General features: G+C 39.3%; 1 protein-coding gene across 14 annotated transcripts in view; it reads right to left on the bottom strand.

Moving 5' to 3' along the window:
* Positions 1–26,161, bottom strand: part of GOSR1 (golgi SNAP receptor complex member 1) — a 52,785-nt gene that overhangs the window by 18,473 nt on the left and 8,151 nt on the right. For all 14 annotated transcript variants that reach the window (XM_065531163.1, XM_065531164.1, XM_015438137.3 and 11 more), the window contains exons 5-6: positions 21,770–21,861; positions 18,576–18,650 (exon numbers count right to left, since the gene is read on the bottom strand). In XM_065531163.1, coding sequence (XP_065387235.1) covers positions 18,576–18,650; positions 21,770–21,861 — 167 coding nt within the window. The remainder of the gene's footprint in view (positions 1–18,575; positions 18,651–21,769; positions 21,862–26,161) is intronic.

The following is a 26,161-nucleotide window of genomic DNA, read 5'->3' as shown; positions in this document are numbered from 1 at the left end:
CCAAGTAACTGGAATCACAGGCATAAGCCACCACACCTAGCCTCTCTGTATTATTTCTTAAAACTGCATGCATGCAAATCTATAATTAACTCAAAACAAAAAGTTAAACATTTATAAAGTGACCAATGTATCAAATGACAATAACAAAAACCCAATTCCAATTTAGATTGACTACAAAGCTACATACCTTAAGTAGTATATAACTGTGAAGCAGCATTTAAAAAAACAGATAACCAGTCTATTTCTAATTAAATAAACTCAATGTATCAGCCTAGAAAGAAATATAAAATTACAAAGCCAAGCATTTCACGCAAATTGTCAGAAAGTCAGGCCGGTACACTTCATCATTTCCACTATCTGCTTTCTGTAATTCTCTTGTATCTATTCTCAATCATACAGGTCAGAACTAAATTAACTAATAAACTAGCTTAACTACTAAACTTTAGTTGGAAAATAAACTCATTATAATTTGTACTCAATGTTCCTGAGGAACTGGAGTTGAAATGGATGCTAAGGAACAACTTTCTGTGTCATTATATATAAAGAAAATTCTTTGAAGTTGTTCGTGGCACACAGATAGAATCCTTATTCTATGTAATGAGACTCGCTTTTTGTACTCATTACGTAATGAGTACATATGTTTTATGTATACTTTCTGAAAATGTCATTTTGACCAATTTAAATCACATTTTACATGTAATAAAACCATTTTCTATTTACATGAATCAAATAAAGTCTCATAAAGCAAACACTTGCGCCCCCACTTATTTCCCACTTTTTGCACAAAATTGGATTTTCATAGAATAGGTTTTCTTAAAAGGATAAAAGGTCACTGAAATTGGTCATTTTATGTATTTGAGACTGACAACTATCCCCATATTACAGTAATTTTATAGCAATACTGGAACTGCAAGTCAAAGAAAAGAGTGTTTGCTGGATTCACTCGAAAATGAAACCAACTGGCTGGGCACAGTGGCTCACGCCTGTAATCCCAGCACTTTGGGAGGCTGAGGCAGATGGATCACCTGAGGTCAGGAGTTCGAGACCAGCCTGGCCAACATGGTGAAACCTCGTCTCTACTAAAAATACAAAAATTAGCTGGGTGTGGTGGCGGGTGCCTACAATCCCAGCTACTCAGGAGGCTGAGGCAGGAGAATCCTTGAACCTGGGAGGCAGAGGTTGCAGTGACCCAAGATCACGCCATTGTCCTACAGGCTGGGTGAACGAGCGAGACCCCGACATCAAAAAAAAAAAAAAAAAAAAGAAAACTGAAAGCAACCTAAAGAAAATGAAAATTATAATCCCAAATATGCTACCCTATAGAAGAAGGGGTTTTTCTTCCCTTTAAGTCCCCTTACACATCAGTCACCTTTATTAAGTCCTAAAATATCCTCTAAAACATATTTCAAAATATAACATACATGAGTCCGCAGGAGTCCTGCTCACAGAAGGGATCTTTAACTTACAGAAAGACGATGCTGACACCAGCTTAACCATGCATTTAGCATACCAGTTACAGTGAATCACACAGGAATTCCACACACATTCCCTACCCACTGTCATCCTTAGTTTATATGGTAGCATCAACAGAGAAAAGCCAGTGATTCCTAAATGTCTTTTCAAATTGCCCAGTCTCCGGGTCTTTACTCATTTGGCTAAGACCAAATAAAGTAAACAAACACCATTCATTAAAACCTTTCTTGGACAGTGTGGACACAACATCAGAGTGACTCCATGCAGATGGCATCATCTGGTTAAAATCAAACTTAAACTTATTTTCCTTTGGGGTAAAAAATATATAATCAAGTAGAATTATCCTTCTTAAGCAAGTACTTGATAACAGCCCAGAGATATTCTATAAAGTCATCTAGAGCCTGTAATTAAGAAACAAATTTCCATTTGTCTCAAGACCAATTTAAAGTAACTGAAAACAATAAGCTACATTTCACTACCAGTTATCATACTGAGGAATCACTAAAGCCATATTTAAATAATTCTCTTTTTAAAAAATAACTTATTTTCCCCAACACACACACTACAAAAGGCACACATTTCAAGAGCAAACATGCGATTTCATGCATATATACTAAAGCAATTTAAACCAACAAAATGTAAGAACTTGGCGAAATCACTTAGATAGTATCTTCCTCTTTTAAAATGGTAGGAAAGTAATAAGCAAATAAGTAAGCAACTAAATGAGAAAACAAATAAGCAAGTACATAATAATAATGAATAATAAATAAAAATTTAAAAATCGATCCCTTTGCAAGCTGCAATAATTGATGAGGTTGTCACGAACCAATCAGACCATTTACATCAAGCATTGTGGTGAGACAGTCTTTCACTTACAGTTAACCAGAGAGATCCTTAAGATCTAGGTCTTACTTATTTCTACATTTCTTATTTAATCTCTTAAATTATGTTAATTGAATACAATTAAGCTGCAGTGGAATACATTTATACTGTTTTAGTGCTAAGAGCTTTTTATTTTACAGAGAACATTCGGAAAATACAGGAAAACAAAGATGAAAGTGGAAACCAGCTATAACCTCTTTCATTAACACTGATGCGGTGGCATATTTCCTTTCAGTCTGGGTAGACGAAGGAATATCTTTATTTGCTTTGTTCATGGGTTGTTTAGCACAAACATTTTCATAATCACAGCAAGTTACCGGGAGACAGAAAGTGAAGCACCTGACAGATTCCTGCTCAGTTCAAGGAGAAAATAAAAAAATAAAAGCTAAGTCATTAGCAGTGAGATCCTGGAAAATCACTTTTTCCTTTTTAAAAAATGAACAGAATTATTGTTGGAACAGTTTTAGACATATAGAAATATTCAGTAGAAAGCACACACTATAAACCCATTCTCCTCCACTTGTGATTAGTGTGGCACATGTGTTACAACTGATCACTCAGTACTGATACATTACTAGCTAAACGCCATGCTTAGAGTTAACTCTGCATTGCATGGTGGTGGGGGTTTTGTCATGGATCCATCCTTGCAGTATCACACAGAAGAGTTTTACTGCCCTAAGTATCCTGTGCTTCACCTATTCATTTTTCCTCCCTTTCCCATCCTCAACCCCTGAGAATTGCTGATCTTTTTACTGTCTCTATAATTTTGCCTTGTCCAGAATGTCATATAGTTAAAATCATACAGTATGTAGCCCTCATAGATAGGCTGCTTTTATATATTTAAAGTTCCCCCATGTCTTTTCCGGGCTTGATAGCTTATTTCTTTGTATGGCTGAATAATATTCCACTGCATGGATGTACAACCATTTGTTTATCCATTCACTTACTTAAGACATCTTGATTGCTTACAACTTTTGGCGATTATGAATGAAGCTTCTGTAAAACGTTCATGTACAGGTTTTTGTGTAGACAAAAGTTTTCAATTCATTTAGGAAAATCACTAGGAATATGACTGCTAGAATGTATGGTAAGACCATATTTAGCTTTTTAAGAAAATTGCCAGGATGGGCACAGTGGCTCATGCCTGTAATCCCAGAATTTTGGGAGGCTGAGGTGGGTGGATCACAAGGTCAGGAGTTCAAGACCAGCTTGGCCAAGATGGTGAAACCCCGTCTCTACTAAAAATACAAAAATTAGCCGGGTGTGGTGGCACACACCTGTAATCCCAGCTATTTGGGAGGCTGAGGCAGAGAACTGCTTAAACACGGGAGGCGGAGGATGCAGTGAACCAAGATCGCGCCACTGCACTCCAGCCTGGGCGACAGAGCGATACTCCGTCTCAGAAAAAAAAAAAAGAAAAAGAAAATTGCCAAACTCTCTTCCAATGTGGCTATACCATTTTGCATTCAAACCAGCAATGAGTGAGAATTCCTGTTACTCCACTTCCTTCAGTGTTCCTTTTAATGTTGTCAGTGTTTTGGATTTTAGCCATTCTAACAGTTGTGCAGCGGTATCTCACTGTTGTTTTAATTTGCAGTACCGTAATGATACTTAATTACATTAAGTATCTTTTCATAAGCTTAATTTATTGTCTATATATCTTCTTTGGTTAAGATGGCTGTTCAGATCTTTTTTCCACTTTTAAATTGTTGAATTTTCAGAGTTCTTTGTATATTTTCATACAAGACCTTGTTCCTGTATTGGAAGATTTACGGTTGTTAAGATGGCAATTCTCTGCAAATGGATCTCTAGATTCAACATAATCTTATTTGAAATTTCAGCAGGCTTTTAAACAATCTGATATTAAAATTTATATGGAAGTACAAAGGACCCAGGGCAGTCAAAATAACTTTGAAGATACAGAATAAAGTTAGAAGACTTACACACTACCTCATTTCAAAACTTATTATAAAGCTACGGTAATCGGAATGCAACTGGCCTAAGGATGGATCCATAGGTCAATGGAACGAACAAAGTTCAGAAATAAACTAGCAAGTGTCCAGTGAATTCTCTACAAAGATGTCAACATCTTTGAACAGATTAAACAGAGGAAAGCAGAGTCTTTTCAACAAGTGGTACTGAAACAATGGAATATTCATGCGTTTAAAAAAAAATGAATCCCAACCCTTAACTTACACCACACAAAAAAGTGAAGCCAAAGTGGATTATAAACCTAATGTTAAAGCTAAAACTGTATGGAGAGGGCGCCAAGATGGCCGAATAGGAACAGCTCCAGTCTGCAGCTCCCAGCGTGAACGACGGAGAAGACAGGTGATTTCTGCATTTCCAACTGAGGTACCGGTTTCATCTCACTGGGGCTTGCCAGACAAGTGGGTGCATCCCACGGAGCAGGGCGGAGCATCGCCTCACCCAGGAAGTGCGAGGGGTTGGGGAGTTCCCTTTCCTAGCAAAGGGAAGCCGTGACAGACTGCACCTGGAAAATCGGGACACTCCCATCCTAATACTGCGCTCTTCCAACAGCCTTAGCAAACAGCACACCAGGAGGGTCCCACACCCACCGAGCCTCGCTCACTGCTAGCACAGCAGTCTGAGATCGAACTGCAAGACGGCAGCCAGGCTGGGGGAGGGGCATAAACCATTGCTGAGGCTTTAGTAGGTAAACAAAGTGGCCTGGAATCTCAAACTGGGTGGAGCCCACCACAGCTCAAGGAGGCCTGCCTGCCTCTGTAGACTCCACCTCTAGGGGTAGGGCATAGCTGAACAAAAGGCAGCAGAAACTTCTGCAGACTTAAACGTCCCTGTCTGACAGCTCTGAAGGGAGTAGTGGTTCTCCCAGCACAGAGTTTGAGATCTGAGAACTGACAGACTGCCTCCTCAGGTGGGTCCCTGACCCCTAAGTAGCCTAACTGGGAGGCACCTCCCAGTACCTCAGAAGGCCAGGTGCCCCTCTGAGACGAAGCTTCCAAACGAAGGATTAGGTAGCAATATTTGCTGTTCTGGAGCCTCCGCTGGTGATACCCAGGCAAACAGGGTCTGGAGTGGACCTCCAGCAAACTCCAACAGACCTGCAGCTGGGGGTCATGACTGTTAGAAGGAAAACTAACAAACAGAAAGGACATCCACACCAAAACCCCATCTGTACGTCACCATCATTAAAGACCAAAGGTAGATAAAACCACAAAGATGGGGAGAAACCAGAGCAGGAAAGCTGAAACTTGTGAAAATCAGAGCGCCTCTTCGCCTCCGAAGGAACACAGCTCCTCGCCAGCAACAGAACAAAGCTAGACGGGGAACGACTTTGACGAGTCGAGAGAAGAAGGCTTCAGACGATTGGTAATAACAAACTTCTCCAAGCTAAAGGAGGATGTTCAAACCCATCACAAACAAACTAAAAACCTTGAAAAAGGAGTAGATGAATAGCTAACTAGAATAAATAGTGTAGAGAAGTCCTTAAATGACCTGATGGAGCTGAAAACCATGGCACGAGAACTATGTGACGCATGCACAAGCTTCAGTAGCAGATTTGATCAAATGGAAGAAAGGGTATCAGTGATTGAAGAGCAAATGAATGAAATTAAGCGAGAAGAGAAGTTTAGAGAAAAAAGAGTAAAAAGAAACGAACAGTCTCCAAGAAACATGGGACTACATGAAAAGACCAAATCTATGTCTGATTGGTGTACCTGAAAGTGACGGGGAGAATGGAACCAAGTTGGAAAACACTCTTCAGGATATTATCCAGGAGAACTTCCCCAACCTAGCAGGGAGGCCAACATTCAAATTCAGGAAATACAGAGACCACCACAAAGATACTCCTCGAGAAGAGAAACTCCAAGACACATAATTGTCAGATTCTCCAAAGTTGAAACAAAGGAAAAAATGTTAAGGGCAGCCAGAGAGAAAGGTCAGGTTACCCACAAAGAGAAGCCCATCAGACTAACAGCAGATTTCTCGGCAGAAACTCTACAAGCCAGAAGAGAGTGGGGGACAATATTCAACATTCTTGAAGAAAAGAATTTTCAACCCACAATTTCATATCCAGCCAAACTAAGCTTCATAAGTTATGGAGAAATAAAATACTGTATAGACAAACAAATGCTGAGAGATTTTGTCACCACCAGGCCTGCCTTACAAGAGCTCCTAAAGGAAGCACTAAACATGGAAAGGAACAACCGGTACCAGCCACTGCAAAAACATGCCAAATAAGACCATCGATACTAGGAAGAAACTGCATCAACTAATGAGCAAAATAACCAGCTAACATCGTAATGACAGGATCAAATTCACACATAACAACATTAACCTTAAATGTAAATGGGCTAAATGCTCCAATTAAAAGACACAGACTGGCAAATTGGATAAAGAGTCAAGACCCATCAGTGTGCTGTATTCAGGAGACCCAACTCACGTGCAGAGACACACATAGGCTCAAAATAAAGGGATGGAGGAAAATCTATGGAAGCAAATGGAAAATCTAAGCAAATGGAAAACAACAAAAAAGTAGGGGTTGCAATCCTAGTCTCTGATAAAACAGACTTTAAACCAACAAAGATCAAAAGAGACAAAGAAGGCCATTACATAATAGTAAAGCGATCAATTCAACAAGATGAGCTAACTGTCCTACATATATATGCATCCAATACAGGAGCACCCAGATTCATAAAGCAAGTCCTTAGAGACCTAAAAAGGGACTTAGACTCCCACACAATAATAATGGTGACTTTTACACCCCAATCTCAACATTAGATCAACGAGACAGAAAGTTAACAAGGATATCCAGGCCGGGCGCGGTGGCTCAAGCCTGTAATCCCAGCACTTTGGGAGGCCGAGACGGGCGGATCACGAGGTCAGGAGATCGAGACCATCCTGGCGAACACGGTGAAACCCCGTCTCTACTAAAAAATACAAAAAACTAGCCGGGCGAGGCGGCGGGCGCCTGTAGTCCCAGCTACTCGGGAGGCTGAGGCAGGAGAATGGCGTAAACCCGGGGGGCGGAGCTTGCAGTGAGCTGAGATCCGGCCACTGCACTCCAGCTCGGGCGACAGAGCCAGACTCCGTCTCAAAAAAAAAAAAAAAAAAAAAAAAAAGGATATCCAGGAATTGGGAACTCAGCTTTGCACCAAGCGGATCTAATAGACATCTACAGAACTCTCCACCACAAAACAACAAAATATACATTCTTCTCAGCACCACATCTCACTTATTCCAAAACTGACCACATAGCTGGAAGTAAAGCACTCCTCAGCAAATGTAAAAGAACAGAAATTGTAACAAACTGTCTCTCAGACCACAGGGCAGTCAAACTAGAACTCAGGATTAAGAAACTCACTCAAAAGAGCTCAAATACATGGAAACTGAAAAACCTGCTCCTGAATGACTACTGGGTACATAACGAAATGAAGGCAGAAATAAAGATGGTCTTTGAAACCAATGAGAACAAAGACACAACATACCAGAATCTCTGGGACACATTTAAAGCAGTGTGTAGAGGGAAATTTATAGCACTAAATACCCACAAGAGAAAGCAGGAAAGATCTGAAATTGACACCCTAACATCACAATTAAAAGAACTAGAGAAGCAAGAGCAAACACATTCAAAAGCTAGCAGAAGGCAAGAAATAACTAAGATCTGAGCAGAACTGAAGGAGATAGAGACACAAAAAACCCTCCAAAAAGATCAATGAATCCAGCAGCTGGTTTTCTGAAAAGATCAACAAAATTGATAGACTGCTAGCAAGACTAACAAATAAGAAAAGAGAGAAGAATCAAATAGACGCAATAAAAAATGATAAAAGGGATATCACCACCAATCCCACAGAAACTACCATCAGAGAATACTACAAACACCTCTATGCAAATAAACTAGAAAACCTAGAAGAAATGGATAAATTCCTGGACACATACACCCTACCAAGACTAAACCAGGAAGAAGTTGAATCCCTGAATAGAACAACAACAGGTTCTGAAACTGAGGCAATAATAGCTTACCAACCAAATAAAGTCCAGGACCAGAGGGATTCACAGCCAAATTCTACCACAGGTACAAGGAGGAGCTGGTACCATTCCTTCTGAAACTATTCCCATCAATAGAAAAAGAGGGAATCATCCCTAATTCATTTTATGAGGCCAACATCATGCTGATACCAAAGCCTGGCAGAGACACAACAACAAAAAAGAGAATTTTAGACCAATATCCCCGATGAACATCGATGCAAAAATCCTCAATAAAATACTGGCAAACTGAATCCAGCAGCACATCAAAAAGCTTCTCCACCACGATCAAGCTGGCTTCATCCCTGGGATGCAAGGCTGGTTCAACATATGCAAACCAATAAATATAATCCATCATATAAACAGAACCAAAGAAAAAAACCACATGATTATCTCAACAGATGCAGAAAAGGCCTTTGACAAAATTCAACAGCCCTTCATGCTAAAAGCTCTCAATAAACTAGGTACTGATGGGACGTATCTCAAAATAATAAGAGCTATTTATGACAAACCCACAGCCAATATCATACTGAATGGGCAAAAATTGGAAGCATTCCCTTTGAAAACTGGCACAAGACAGGGATGCCCTCTCTCACCACTCCTATTCAACATAGTGTTGGAAGTTCTGGCCACGGCAATCAGGCAAGAGAAAGAAATAAAGGGTATTCAATTAGGAAAAGAGGAAGTCAAATTGTCCCTGTTTGCAGATGACATGATTGTATATTTAGAAAACCCCATCATCTCAGCCCGAAAGCTCCTTAAGCTGATAAGCAACTTCAGCAAAGTCTCAGGATACAAAATCAATGTGCAAAACTCACAAGCATTCTTATACACCAATAACAGACAAACAGAGAGCCAAATCATGGGTGAACTCCCATACACAATTGCTTCAAAGAGAATAAAATACCTAGGAATCCAACTTACAAGGGATGTAAAGGACCTCTTCAAGGAGAACTACAAACCACTGCTCAAGGAAATAAAAGAGGACACAAACAAATGGAAGAACATTCCATGCTCATGGATAGGAAGAATCAATATTGTGAAAATGGCCATACTGCCCAAGGTAATTTATAGATTCAATGCTATCCCCATCAAGCTACCAATGACTTTCTTCACAGAATTGGAAAAAACTACTTTAAAGTTCATATGGAACCAAAAAAGAGGCTGCATTGCCAAGATAATCCTAAGCCAAAAGAACAAAGCTGGAGGCATCACACTACCTGACTTCAAACTATACTACAAGGCTACAGTAACCAAAACAGCATGGTACTGGTACCAAAACAGAGATATACACCAATGGATCAGTATAGAGCCCTCGGAAATAATGCCACACATCTATAACCATCTGATCTTTGACAAACCTGACAAAAACAAGAAATGGGGAAAGGATTCCCTATTCAATAAATGGTGCTGGGAAAACTGGCTAGCCATATGTAGAAAGCTGAAACTGGATCCCTTCCTTACACCTTATACAAAATCAGTTCAAGATGGATTAAATACTTAAATGTTAGACCTAAAACCACAAAAATCCTAGAAGAAAACCTAGGCAATACCATTCAGGCCACAGGCATACGCAAGGACTTCAAGACTAAAACACCAAAAGCAATGGCAACAAAAGTCAAAATAGACAAATAGGATCTAATTAAACCAAAGAGCTTCTGCACAGCAAAAGAAACTACCATCAGACTGAACAGGCAATCTACAGAACGGGAGAAAATTTTTACAATCTACACATCTGACAAAGGGCTAATATCCAGAATCTACAAAGAACTTAAACAAATTTACAAGAAAAAATCAAACAACCCCATCAAAAAGTGGGCAAAGGATATAAACAGATACTTCTCAAAAGAAGACATTTATGCAGCCAACAGACACATGAAAAAATGCTCATCATCACTGGTCATCAGAGAAATGCAAATCAAAACCACGATGAGATACCATCTCACACCAGTTAGAATGGCAGTCATTAAAACGTCAGGAAACAACAGGTGCTGGAGAGGATGTGGAGAAATAGGAACACTTTTACACTGTTGGTGGGACTGTAAACTAGTTCAACCATTGTGGAAGGCAGTGTGGCGATTCCTCAAGGATCTAGAACTAGAAATACCATTTGACCCAGCCATCCCATTACTGGGCATATACCCAAAGGATTATAAATCATGCTGTTATAAAGACACATGCACACATATGCTTATTGCGGCACTATTCACAATAGCAAAGACTTGGAACCAACCCAAATGTCCATCAATGATAGACTGGATTAAGAAAATGTGGCACATATATACCATGGAATACTATGCAGCCACAAGAAAGGATGAGTTCATGTCCCTTATAGGGACATGGATGAAGCTGGAAACCATCATTCTCAGCAAACTATCGCAAGGACAGAAAACCAAACACCGCATGTTCTCACTCATAGGTGGGAACTGAACAATGAGAACACATGGATATGGTGGGGAACATCACACACCGGGCCTGCCGGGGAGTTGGGGGAGAGGGGAGGAACAGCATTAGGAGATATACCTAATGTAAATGATGAGTTAACAGGTACAGCACACCAACATGGCACATGTATACATATGTAACAAACCTGCACAGTGTGCACATGTACCCTAGAACTTAAACTAAAGAAAAAAAAAAGCTAAAACTGTATAATGCTTCAGGTTTAAAAACAAACAAACAAAAAAGCTAAAACTACAACTCCTGAAAGAAAACAAAAGAAAAAAATTTGTAACCTTAGGACAGCCAAGAAATCTTAAATAGACCAAAAATACATGAATCCGAAAGAAAAAACTGATCAACCAGACTTCATCAAAATTAAAAACCTCTGCTCTTTTGAAAGTCACCAGATGAAAATGAAAAGGAAGTCACAGGCTCAAAGAAAATACTTGCAAAACCTTTATCTGACAAAGGACTTACGTCCAGAGTACACAAAGAACCCTTTTAACACAATAGAAAAAGGCCCACAACAAAAGGCAAAAAGACTTGAACAGACCCCTCACTAAAGAAGATAAACAAATGTCATAATAACCTGTGAGTTGTGAATAATAAAAAAGAAGATACGCAAATGGCTAACAAGCACTTGAAAGAAGGCTTAACATCACCAGTCCTTACAGAAATAGAAATCAAAATGACAAGAAAAACCCTTACACTTCTACTAAAATGGCTACAAAAGAAAGGCGTGTTGGCAAGGACTTAAAGCAATTTGAACTCTCACGCGTGACTGACAGAAATGCAAAAATGGTATAACCACTTTGGAAAAGTTTGACACTTTCTTATAAATTGGAACACATACTTACCATACAACTCAACAATACAACTCCTAGTATTTACTCAAGAGGAATGAGAACGGCCGGGTATGGTGGCTCACGCCTGTAATCCCAGCACTTTGGGAGGCCAAGGCGGGTGGATCACGAGGTCAGGAAATCGAGACCATCCTGGCTAACATGGTGAAATCCCCTCTCTACGAAAAATACAAAAAATTAGCTGGGCTTGGTGGCGGGAGCCTGTAGTCCCAGCTACTCGGGAGGCTGGGGCAGAAGAATGGCGTGAACCTGGGAGGCGGAGGTTGCAGTGAGCCAAGATTGTACCACTGCACTCCAGCCTGGGTGACAGAGCGAGACTCCATCTCAAAAAAAAAAAAAAGAAAAACAAAAAGGAATGAGAACATATGACCACACAAAGTTTTGTTTATGAATGTTCATAATAATTTTGTTTGTAATAGCCAAAAACTGAAAATAACCCAAATGTGCAACATGGTTGAATGGATAAAGAAATTGTGATATATCATACAATGGAAGTCATTCTGCTATAGAAAGAAATCAATTACTGACATTTAAGAAAAACAACGAATCTCAGAAACACTATGCTAGGTGAAGTAAGTGCAGACTGTATGAATTCATTTGTATAAAATTCTGGAAAAGGTAAGACTCATCTATAGTGACAGAAAGCCAGTAAGCAGCTGCCCATGACTGGAGGACAGGGACTGACTCCAAAGGGGCATAAGGATCTTTTCTGAGGTGATAGAAATATTCTCTGTCTTGACCATGGTGTCAGTTAAGGGTCTATACATTTGTTAAAACGTACCAAACTGTAAACTTAAAATGGATACATTTTTACTGTAAGTACGTTCTACCTCAGTAAATCTGATTTATGAGGAAAAAGAATGGCAGCCTCGGCTGACCCCCATGACCCTCAGAGCCCCCCCACTGCTCACTTTCTTTTGCCCCATGTGTCCTCTTCAGGTGCATGAGTGAGGCCTATAACCTGGGAGAGGGTTTGGACTTGGAGTGAATGCACGACGTTTCAAAATAGATCCATTTAATAATGTATCAAGAATGATACGGATTTAAGAAGAGAAGATAGGAAGGCATGGTCATGAGGTCTGAGTTTCAACTCTTCAATCTTTTTCTATCTCTACTTGGAGAACACCTACTCATTCCTCAAGAATCAAATCAAATGTCTGACTTCTCTAAAGCCCTTTCAGAAGCTTCGGAGGTTAATGACTCCCTTTTATGTGCTCCTCTAGGGTGCGCACAAACCTTTGCACATCATAATAAAGCACTTATTACTTCGCACTGAAACTACCGATTCACATTTCTTTTCTGCTCCTCACCCCCTCTGGCTGAGCTCACTAAGGACAGGGATGATGCCACTGTGCTATCTCCAGCACCCAGCACAATACTTTCCACAACACAGATGCTCAACAAACACTCGTTTAAACAACCAAAACTGGTACCAACAAATTACATGTGCATCCAGACACGCACATGAAGAAACAGGTGGAATGCAACTGAAATTTTATTATCTCCGTCTAAAAAAAGAGAAGATTTTGAATAAATAAAGTATTCATTATACTGATATATAAGACTAATGACTAATAAGAGTAATTTTAAAATAGAGTTGTTTTTTTTTTTTTTTTGAGATGGAGTATTGCTCTGTCACCCATGCTGGCATGGCGTAGCGCGATCTCAGCTCACTGCAACTTCTGCCTCCCAGGTTCAAGCAATTCTCCTGCCTCAGCCTCCTGAGTAGCTGGGATTATAGGCGCCTGCCACCACGCCTGTCTTATTTTTGTATTTTTGGTAGAGATGGGGTTTCACCAGGTTGGCCAGGGTGGTCTTGAACTCCTGACTTCAAGTGATCCGCCCACCTTGGCCTCCCAAAGTTTGGGAATTACAGGCGTCAGCCACTGCACCTGGCCATACATTGAGTTTCAATAGACAATCAGGGTCAGGTGACATTAATCTATCTAGTCCTACATACCATTCTGACATTGACAGGTTCCACAGGGCTAGAGTCACTTAGCCCTAGGTGCACAATTCTAATGTACGAGTATACTTTTCTTTTCTAAAGCCACTATAGGAAAAATGGCTCAGTATAACTTTAGAATTCGTCTACTACATATCAAGCACTGTAATAAGTAAACATTTCACACACATCCTCTCTCATCTTTGCAACAGTCCATAAAGTAAGGGTTATATTACCCATTTAAAAGACACTGGAAAGTCGGAGGATTTAAATGACCTTACCTCAAAAGATAGAATCCACACCAGGATTTGAACCCAGGTCTCTCTGGTTTCAAAACCCTGCCCAAATAATTTCATTATACTACCAATCCAAGGAATAAAGAAACTTAAGGTATCTTAGTCAGACAAAAGTGGTAAATTAATGAGAGAAAGATGAAAAAAAATTAACCCTAGAAACCAAGAAATATACTCAGTATTATTATTATTACTTTAGAGACAGTCTTGCTATGTTACCCAGGCCCATCTCAAAGTCTTGGCCTCAAGCAATCCTCCCAACTCAGCCTCCTGAGTAGTGGGGATTACAGGCATTACAGGCATGAGCCAACGCCCCCAGCAAGAAGTCTGTATGTTCTTATCATACATGTGACTAAATGAAATTATACTCTAGGAAACCAACAAATTAGAATAATATTTTAAATATCATGACTACTGTACAACTCTGCCAAAGGTATTTTTAAAATGTCAAGGATTTTTAGGCTGATGTATTAAATGCACACAATCTGCAATTCTAGTTGTGATCAATAACATGCCCATAAATCAGAGAGTACTTCTATGAAAACAATCGCAGCCTACAAGTATGGATAAAACTCCTCAGCTTTACCTCTTAGATGGTTCTAGACAATTTCAGAATTCATGCCTCTTTCTTCAACTCTCTCATTAATCTTATCCTTGGCAGTAAAATAATCTTACCAATTGGTTTCCCTATGAAATTGTGAATGAAAATTCCCATTTCTCTTTACTAGGTCTTGTTAGCTGCCATCTCTGGGAAGGAGAAAGTGTTTTTATAGACAGGCATGTCAAGGACAAATAACGGAGCTGAAATGCAAGGGTGGATGGCAAATAAATTGCATCTTGTGAACTAACTCCAACTAATTTCTGCCTGGAGCACTGTGTTTAAAAGGATTCCTAGGCCATACCTGGAGGGACTCAGGAAAAAAACAAAAAGAAGTAAGGAAGGTAAGTGGCGAATCAGTAAAGTGTAGTGTTACAGTAGCCTAGGGTTTCAAGGAAAGGAGATTATAATATCAAGTCAGGCAGAGCAGCAGTCAAACAACATGAAGAAAAATGTCCGTGAGACTTGGCATGCAGGAGATCACCAATGTGCCTATTGACAAGTTCAGTAGTGTTGTGAGGGAAGAAGTCAATGGGCTAAAGCTGAAATGAGTAGACACAGAGACAACAGGTATAAACCAGAGATAGAGACAGTATACCGGATGGCTGAAGAGTCAAATACTTACAGAGCAAATGGGGATACAGACAAGTGTCTGACGTGTGTACTGGCCTTCTCAGGACAAATATTCTATCCCCTAACAACTATAGGAAAGGGGTAAAGAGGGATACCCCTATAGGTCAATTTATAGAAAAGGGCAAAACCTTAAACATCTCATTGAAGTAGGAGCTAAGAACCTCTGTTCAGGTGAAGAGACAGGAAGGTCAAGAGGGGGAAGGAGAAGATTTGGTAAAGTTCTTGAAGAGAATGAGAGAACTAAACAGGAGGACTAGGCAAACAAAAGGCATCGGACAAGGCTGAGCACTCAGATGAGGTTTAAAAGATTTAACAGTTACTTTAAAACAGAACCCTTTAAAAGGGTTCATCTGTATGACTAGTTGCTTTTTCTTTAGCCCTCTCATACAGAAGTAGAACAACAGACTATGGATTGGGCTGGCATTTTACCAGGGTACAGAAGGAAGACAGGGGCCCAGGAAAGGCCCAACGTTGGGAGTATTTCAGTTAATCTCCTATGAGATCCAGGCTGGATAGGGTAGGAAGGTCAGTCATAAGAAAAATACAAACTCGTGAGACTGCAGAGGCTTGGAAGGAGAAAATGCGTTGGGTGACAGTGAGATGCAGAAGATTGCTAAGGTGACGCACCTATAGATGAGAAGGTGGAGGTCCCAGCCTGGGTAAAGGGTGACTGATCTACATCTGGTGATGACTACTGGCATTAAAGGAATCCAGAAGAGATGAGGCTTTTTCTGCTTGTGTAAGTTATCTCCTTATTCAAGTTTATCTTCACCAGTGAAAACCTCTGAAAGTTGTCAACTTCATTAAGGTAAATACAGAAGACATATTCTATTCAAAATGACAAAATGCTTCTAGAGAAAAAGCACCATACGCATGGTCAGGAAATTGAATGCATGATCCTGGATAAATCATGGCATTTCAATGTTTGAGGTAATATATAGTCTGTCTGTCCTCTTTACTCCTTAATTCTCTGTCTATAAAGACAGCAACAATATAATCAGCCATATATCTTTTTTTTTTTTTTTTTTTTTTTTTTGAGATAGAGTCTCATTCTGTCACACAGGCTGGAGTGCAATGGCACGATCTTGGCTCACTGCAACCTCCACCTCCCGGGTTCCAGCAATTCTCCTGCCTCAGCCTCCCAAGTAGCTGGAATTATAGGAGCCCACCACCACACCCGGCTCATTTTTGTATTTTTAGTAGAGACGGGGTTTCACCATGTTGGCCAGAATCAGCCATATTAGACAGAGTGAGACCCCCAAGTCAAAAAAAAAAAAAAAAAAAAAAGCCTGGGCACATTGGCTCACGCCTATAATCCCAGCACTTTCAGAGGCTGAGGCAGGTGGATCTCTTGAAGTCAGGAGTTCAAAACCAGCCTGGCCACATGGTGAAACCCCATCTCTACTAAAAATACAAAAGTTAGCTGGGTGTAGTGGCAGGTGCCTGTAGTCCCAGCTACCCAGGATGCTGAGGCAGGAGAACCGCTGGAACCCGAGAGGCAGAAGGCACAGTGAGCCGAGATCACACCACGACACCCAACCTCGGCAACAGAGTGAGACTCTGTCTTAAAGAAAAAAGAAATAAAAGATTATAAAGGCAGAAATTCTTGGGGTGAGGAGAAGAACTTTAAAATACAAAATTAACTAGATACTTTTTCAAGAAGAAAAATATCAGGGAGTACTGAAAAAGAACAATTATATAAAGAAAGAGAAATTAATCTAAATAGCAACCAAAAACCCTATAAGAATGTATCAGCGGTCCATCAAAAAACAAGTAGCTACAAGCTTGACACTAATTCAAAGTCAGTATTTTCTTGTGACTGACAGACTCAGGGAAAGACAAGCCAAAAATGAAAGTTACTTTATCCACCATATAGGAAAAGAAATTTGTCATCCATAACATAAATTGCTAAAACCTAACAGCATTTATTTTTAGATAAAAAGAGTATTAAGGAGAGCTGGTAAAAACAATTCATTACAAAGTAAGTTTTGTGTGTGTATGTATGTTTAAGTCTGGCATTCATTTACAAAAACTGACTTGCTCTTTTTCCAGGCAAAAATATGTACTTTTGGAACAAGTAAAAAATTATAATAACATGAAAAAACAATATTTATGAAGAAGTGTAAGCTTAAACATAGTTCTAGCCATAAAAAGTCTGCCCTTTTGCAAAACATCAAACTTGGAAATTTGCCAATATTATAGGAAACACTTTACAAATGAGTGTGTTCCCTAATCCTGCAATTCTAATTTAGGAATTTATCGTGAGGAAATCACGATGGATACACGCAAAGGCTTTACTATGTATAATAGTAAAAACAGAACATAATCCAAAAGGCCAACATTAGGGAAATGGTTACATAACTTATGGTTTATCTTTATTATGGAATATATGCACCATTTATTTTAGAAAAACAAACAAAAAAATCAAATTACATGGGGAAAAGCTTGGACTACTGAAGAGTAAACAATGTTACAGAATTTGTAGTAATGTGTGATTTCAACTTTCTTTTTGTGTTGTTGAACTATCCGTACTTTCTAAAATGAGCACTACAAAAGGCATTTATAGCTTTTGTTATTTAAAGTTACTTCAAAAAAATCTTGCCACTTCTTCCTCAAAGCACTTAGCAAATGAAATACAAAAACACTGAAAAACTAGTTTTTCACATTATTTTGTAAACATATTTTACTAATAATTTTAATGCTATTTTATTACCTAGCAAGTATTTGTAATTTACAAAAAAAAAAATTGATTTAAGAAAAGTATTTAGAAGCTCGTGTTACCATATTGAGAGCAATGACTAAGCCCGTCTTTTCAGTCTCAACAACTCATCTAATTCATCAGGAGCTCTTATTACATTCAGTTTCATCCTGTCTGTTTCTCTCTGTAGAGAACTGGCGCACGCACTGGCCGGGTGCGGTGGTGGCTCATGCCTGTAATCCCAGCACTTTGGGAGGCGGAGGCGGGCAGATCATGAGCTCAGGAGATGGAGGCCATCCTGGCTACATGGTGAAACCCCATCTCTACCAAAAATACAAACAAATAAGCCAGGCATGGTGCCACACGCCTGTAGTCCCAGCTACTTGGGAGGCTGAGGCAGGAGAATCGCTTAAACCCGGGAGGCAGAGGCTGCAATGAGCCGACATTGAGTCACTGCACTCCAGCCTGGGCGACAGAGCGAGACTCATCTCAAAACAAACAAACAAAAATCATATTAAGGTAACAATTAAGTGATGTGAAATAGTCAACAGCATGGGATCTTTCCTAATTATGGTTGGAACAGTTGCAATTCCTTTTCTATTGAAAAGAGTCATTAGGAAAATAAAATGAATTAGCATGGACAAGGCACTTATTATAATAAACATAAAATGTTGGTTACATAAGTAAATGAATTAATAAACATGGAAAACCACATAATGCACATACATTCAATACCTACTTTCGAAGGTGGTCATGTTCTTTCAAAAATAGCTCAGTTCTTCTGTTGTTTACTCCAGACCCACTTTTATATGATCTGGAACAAAAGAGAAAATTTAAAAACATTTTTGGCAGAGAATACAAAATCAGATTAAGTGACTGACCCTAGTGATCTTGAAAGTAGAAAAATTGAGCCTCTCCACAGTTTTGAATGAACAATGAAAGTGCATAATCCTTTGCATTTCCCTCTGAAAAATGTTATTATAAGTAGATAAATATTAATGCCTCTGCCTCTCTAATTTAGGCCTCACAGTTTACAATGTTTTTCACCAAAATAACTCAACATTCTGAAACAACCCACCAAAAAAATCTTACTTTTCCTTTACCTCCTATCTCTGATATCTTCATTTTTCTCCAAGTGGAAGTAAAACTTAGGACTGATTTAGTACATAGCACACAGGGTGGGAAAGCTGTTGAAATGAAATGTTTTCTTTCACAATAATACATGTAGTCTACCATCTGAAGCCTAAGGAAAACTGAAATCAAGCTAAAGATTTGCTCATCTTGGCACACTTAAGGATAACCGTTTTGGTCTTCAGTGTATTGAAGTTGACAAAAAAATTACTCTTGGGCCGGGCGCGGTGGCTCACACCTGTAATCCCAGCACTTTGGGAGGCCGAGGCGGGTGGATCACGAGGTCAGGAGATCGAGACCATCCTGGCTAACACGGTGAAACCCTGTCTCTACTAAAATTACAAAAAATTAGCTGGGCACGGTGGCGGGCGCCTGTAGTGCCAGCTACTCGGAGGCTGAGGCGGGAGAATTGTGTGAACCTTGGAGGCAGAGCTTGCAGTGAGCAGAGATCACGCCACTGCGCTCCAGCCTGGGCGACAGAGCGAGACTCCATCTCAAAAAAAAAAACAAAAACAAAAACAAACCTACTGTTATCACTACTATCGAAAATTTAATTTTTCTGTTTTCCCCTAATAAGAAAGTATCGGGAACAATTTTTTTTTTTTGGAGACACGGTCTCACTTTCTCACTTTGTTACCCAGACTGGAGTGCAGTGGCACAATGTTGGCTCACTGCAGCCTCCTCAACCTCCCAGGTTCCAGTGATCCTCCTGCCTCAGCCCCACAAGTAGCTGGGACTACAGGAGCATACCACCATGCCTGGCTAATTTTTGCTTTTTTTTTTTTTTTTTTGAGATGAAATCTCACTCTGTCAACCAGGTTAGAGTGCAGCAGTACCATCTCGGCTGACTGCAACCTCTGCCTCTCGGGTTCAAGTGATTCTCGTGCCTCAGCCTCCTGAGTAGCTGGGATTACAGGTGCCCACCACTATGCCCAGCTAATTTTTGTATTTTTAGTAGAGACGGGGTTTCACCATGTTGGCCAAGCTGGCCTTGAATTCCTGAGCTCAAGTGATCTACCTGTCTCGGCCTCCCAAAGTGCTAGGATTACAAGCATGGGCCACCATGCCCAGCCCAAAATTTTTAAAATTCAAGTTAACTGTACAAATACTACAGTAAGACAAAAAAGAGTCCTGCTGTTAAAACTGAAATACTGGCTGAGATGCAGGGCTACTGTGCAAAGCACAGGAGAAACTACCACCCAGGAAGGCAGAATGATATAACCAAGAACACATGATGACTTCGATTTAAATCTATACTCCATCATTTCACAGTCACTTCACCTTAGACAAGTGTCTCAATACCTAGTTTTGTAAAATGAGACTGATGATTTCTATCTTAACCAAAAGATTGCTGTGAGGCCAAAAAATATAATATATTAAAAATTACGGTGTAAATTACTACATATACTTTCCTCTAGCACCTAGATTCTAAACTCCTACAGGGCCACACTGGTCTTTTCATTTCTCTCTCTTTTTTTTTTAAGACAGAGTCTTGCTCTGTCATGCAGGCTGGAGTGCAGCGACACGATCACAGCTCACTGCAACCTCCACATCCCAGGTTAAACTGATTCTCCTGCCTCAGCCTCCCAAGTGGCTGGGATTACAGGCGCCTACAACTACACCCAATTAATTTTTATATTTTTATAGAGATGGGGTTTCACCATGTTGGCCAGACTGGTCTTGAACTCCTGACCCAAGTGATCTGCCTGCCTCAGCCTCCCAAAGTGCTGGGATTAGAGGCGTGAGCCACCGTGCCTGGCCGGTCTTTTCATTTCTACCTTCTACTGTGGCTAACTCAGAGTTGGTACTGAGGAGACAGTTTAATGAATAGATGAACATATCTTTTATGGCCATTTTGCATTCCTCAAAATGTATATATAAATGGACTATACAGAAATCAAACAAAAGACTTAAATGTCCTGAAGGACTAAAAATATTACAACAGTTTTACTGCTGAAACTGTTATTGTTACAACAAAATAAAGGATCTCTAGGAAAGTGTTTCTGAGAGTACATATAATATATAGTTTATGATAAATGTGTATCATAGTTTATAAAACATATCACATAGTTTATCACAAATGAGATGATGACACATATCATTCGATAGCTCCAAACTGGAAAGTCTTCAGCTTCAATGAGATGCCCACGGGACTTTGTCAGTAGCGTTCAGTTGTGAAAAAATCTCCAAAAATGCATTTGAAATGCTAGAATAGATCATTAAAAGTGAGGTAAAGGGACAGAGGAAAAAAACAAATATTTAAAATTATAGATTGAGATCAGTATGAGAATGCTGGGAGTCCTTAAATAATTTAACATAAGGCTGTGAGTTTGTACATATTATTGTTTGTAATATATAATTGTTGGGACAAGGGAGAGGGGCAAGTGATAGGTGATAATCAGGAAGAGAAACATGGAGAGCTTCAGTTACGGATAATGTTATAATTAAAGAATTTCTTTTTTCTTTGACACATCTGCAGAGGATCATAAAAGTAACATTATAATTCTTAGGGTGGGTGGTAAGAGATGAGAGAACCATGAAGATACCATCTAAGCTGGACTTTGAATTAAGACAGGAAAGTCAAGGTTGGCAGGAGCCAATGATAGAGGAAGCATGAGATAAAAATGGAAAAGTAGATTAGGATGACGCTGTAGCAGCAATGCTCAAAAGACAGTGAAATGGGAATTGGAAACCCTGAAATCTCAACCATGGTTCTGCCACTCAATTTGCAATTAACCGTGAACATATCCTAAAGCTAAATCTGAATAAATATTCTACAAAATAATATAAAAGGCAACTTACTCAATATCTTTTCGTACTGATCCCATGAGATTCTCCCTTTCCCGTATTGCCATAAAGTTTGCTTTGGTTTTATGGAATTCATGTGTATAATCCTGTAATAAATCAACATCCAGTCTCAACAGAAGCTAATTAAGGATTTTCATCTCACTGAACCAGTTATGCATTATCATCACACTGTAAATTTGTCAAGAAAACTGCTATTTAAAAAATTAAATTAACCAAAGGTAAAAATAACTTTAAAATTACTTTGCTGAAGAGTGACCAACTTCTTTCAAATGAAAATAATTCAGTGCTAGGCAAACAGAGCCATTAAATCACTCTCCTTTGTACCTCCTAGTACTTTGTCTTATGAGAGACAATTAAGAAGAAAAAAATTCTGACATAAAATAACTTCAAATAGTCTAGGAGAAAACTTGAGAGGCTCTTTCTACTTAACAGTAAACGTAACAGAGTTTATTTTCAAAGTTCATCATTTTGGAGCTCTCACAAAAAATTTAATTCCTAAACAAAAAAGAACAGAATCAAAAGAACTGTAAGGAACAAAATAATCTTTAAACATTTTCTATTATTTTTGTACCACTGTTAAAAGATATTAAGAATATTCACTACTTTTCATAAATTCGGAGATGTAGATAAAGAAGAAAATAAAAGTCTTGTCTCCCACAGAGTCCCTGTTGACCTTTTAAAAAACAAAAGTAACACATAAACACAGAGGAGAATATTAAAAGAGCACCAAAAGAAATAAAGGTGAAACAAAGGAAAACAAACATTCTGCTCCATCCCTCATCACTGTTACCATCATTTTGCATTTTCTTCCAGGAAATTATTATTTTCTTTCTTTTGGAGACAAGAGTCTTGCTCTGTCACCCAGGCTGGAGTACAGTGGTACCATCTCAGCTCACTGAAACCTCCACCTCCCAGGTTCAAGCGATTCTAGTGCCTCGGCCTCCCTAGTACTGGGACTACAGGAGTGTGCCACTACATCCAGTTAATTTTTGTATCTTTCGTAGAGATGAAGTTTCACCATGTTGGCCAGGCTGGTCTTGAACTCCTGACCTCAAGAGTTCCACCTACTTTAGCCTCCCAAAATGCTGGGATTACAGGCGTGAGCCACTGCATCTGGCCAGAAAATATGTTTTTACATATACAAGCTTATCTATTTCTTTCACTTTGCCAAATAAGTCATAATATACATTCTGATGTACACCCTGCTTTTTGTACTTCATAAAGTATCAAGCAATCTTTCCATATTAGGAAAAAGAAAACTACATCATTCTTTTTAATAGCTGCATAGAATATTATCTTATGATTATCACAATTTAATAAATTCCCTACTGATAAACAATTTAGTTGTTTTCATTTTGTTTCCTATTAAAAATACTGCAAGATCCAGGCATGGTGGCTCATGCCTGTAATCCCAGCACTTTGGGAGGCCAAGGTGGGTGGATCACTACAGGTCAGAAGTTCGAGACCAGCCTGGCCAACATGGCGAATCCCCATCTCTACTAAAAACACAAAACTTAGCCAGTGTGGTGGCACGCACCTGTAGTCCCAGCTATTTTGCTCAGAAGGCTGAGGCAGGAGAATCACTTGAACTTGGGAGGCAGAAGTTGCAGTGAGTTGAGATCATACCACTGCACTCTAGCCTAGGCAACAGAGCGAGACTCTGTCTAAAAACAAAACAAAAAAGATACTGCCAATAAACATTCTTATATGTATTTTTTTAACTGAGCTCTTTTTTTTTTTTTTTTTTAAGTATATTTAGGCCAGGCATGGTGGCTCACACCTGAAATCCCAGCACTTTGGGAGGCCGAGGCAGGCAGATCACGAGGTCAGGAGATGGAGACCATCCTGGCTAACACAGTGAAATCCCATCTCTACTAAAAATACAAAAAATTAGCCGGGCATGCTGGCAGGCAACTGTAGTCCCAGCTACTCAGGAGGCTAAGGCAGGAGAATGGTGTGAACCCGGGAGGTGGAGGTTGCAGTAAGCCGAGACCACGCACTGCACTCCAGCCTGGGTAACATAGTGAGACTCTGTCTGAAAAAAAAAGAAAAAAAAAGTGTATTTAAAGAGTAAATGTCTATTAAGTTCAAAAGAGCTTAAAAAAAAAAAAAAAAGGAGTAAATGCCTAGCAATAGAATAATTAGATCAGGGCTGGGCACGGTGGCTCACGCCTGTAATCCCAGCACTTTGGGAGGCTGAGCTGGGTGGATCACGAGGTCAGGAGTTTGAGATCAGCTTGACCAATATGATGTAACTCCATTGCTACTAAAAATACAAAAATTAGTCGGGCGTGATGGTGCATGCCTGTAGTTCCAGCTACTCGGGAGGCCAAGGCAGAAGAATCGCTTGAACTCGGGAGGCGGGGGCTGCAGTGAGCCGAGATTGCACCACTGTACTCCAACACTCCAGCCTGGACAACAGAACGAGACTCCATCTCAAAAAAAAAAACAATAACTGGATCAAAGAATGTTACATTCATTTACATTCTGGTAGTGCTAAACTGCCTTCTAGAAACATTACATCAATTTATGTTCCCACCAGCAATATAGGAGTGCCGTTTTTTAATTTTTATTCTTGCCAATAATGGGTTATAAATGTTTCAACATTTGCTAACCTGACAGGTGAAAAATCACCTCTTTTAGATTTCTGTATTTTTATTTGGAAATACTGCTGAAACTGTTTTTATAGTTTTGGCCACTCATTTTTTGTAAGCAATTTTACACCCTTTGTCCATTTTCCTAGTGTCTTTTTCTTATTTCTATTATTTCTCTGTGTAGTAAGCAAATTAGTCATTTGTTACAGTTTCCAGTATCAAGTCTTATTTAGAAAGTCCTTTCTGCTCAAAAGTTTATAAATTTCACCTCTGCTTTATGGTTTCTTTTTCTACACTTCTTGGATCCATTTGGAATTTGTTCTGGATGTGAGGATTGAGATAGAATTTTTTTTTTTAAATCCCTGAATAATTAGGCAATGGTTATAGTTCCATTTATTTTATAATTTCTCTTTGCCGCACTGATTTTAAACAACATCTTTATCAGAAACTAAAAATTTCCATACATAATTGGGTCTACATATAAACTCTACTCTGTTTAATTGTTCTTATTTATTTAATTATTTTTCCCTCTAGTATCAAACTGTTTCAACTATTTCAGCTTTTTAACAGGTTTTAAGATCTGGGAGAACTACAAACCCTCTACCACTTATCTTCATTTTCAAGTTGTTCTTCTTGGTTGTTCTTGTATGTCTATGATTCCAAATGAACTTTGGTATCATTCTGTCATTTGTTTTTAATTAAACAAACAACAAAACAACCCTGCTGTTTCCACTGGGATGCCATGCAATTCAGACGAAAGTCTTCCCATCCAAAAACGGACTGATTCTTTCCTTTACTTAAATCTTGTTCTATGTCCCTCAGTAGAATTTTGCACATACAAGTCCTACACATTTCTTATTTAATTCATACATAAATACTTTATAGTTTCTTCCATTATATTTTCTAACAGGTTATCATTTATTTCCTATCATAGTAGGAAAACTATTTGCTTTTATGTATTCATTTTATAATCTACCATCTTACTGAATTTAATTGTTTCTAACTTTTTATCAGGTAATTTTCCTGGGTATACTAGACATAAAATTTTATCCTGCTACCTCACAGAAATTTTGCCTCTTCCTTTCCAATATTTACAACTTTTTTTTTTTTTTTTTTTTTGAGACAGTCTCACTCTGTTGCCCAGGCTGGAGTGCAGTGGCTCAATCTCGGCTCACTGCAACCTCCACCTCCTGGGTTCAAGGGTTCAAGCTATTCTCCTGCCTCAGCCTCCCAAGTAGCTGGGATAACAGGCACCCACCACCATGCCCCGCTAATTTTTGTATTTTTAGTAGAGAAGGGGTTTCACCCTGTTGGCCAGGCTAGTCTCCAACTCCGGATCTCAAATGATCCACCCACCTCAGACTTCCAAAGTGCTGGGACAAGAGGCGTGAGCCACCATGCCCAGCCTACATTTCATTTCTTTTTACTGTCTAATTGCACCATCAAGAACTTCAAAAACAATGTTATGCATTTGTAGTGATCATGGGTATCCTTGTGTTGTTTTATTCAATGGGAATGTTTTTATTGCCTGGCTTATTTTTGTACTTTAGTAGAGACGGGGTTTCGCCATGTTGGCCAGGCTGGTCTCCAACTCCTGACCTCAGGTGATCCACTCACCTCATGCCTCCCAAAGTGCTGGGATTACAGGCATGAGCCACCGCGTCTGGCCATCTATTCCTACTTTTAAAAACAGTTTTTAAAATTAGAAATAGTTGCTGACTTTTCACAGTATTAAAAATATTTGTGGCTGGGTACAGCAGCTCATGCCTGTAATTCTAGCACTTTGGAAGGC

Source organism: Macaca fascicularis, chromosome 16 (genome assembly GCF_037993035.2).
Source record: "Macaca fascicularis isolate 582-1 chromosome 16, T2T-MFA8v1.1".
In the NCBI taxonomy this organism is placed as follows: Eukaryota; Metazoa; Chordata; class Mammalia; order Primates; family Cercopithecidae; genus Macaca; species Macaca fascicularis.
This window is presented reverse-complemented; position numbering and strand designations above follow the sequence as displayed.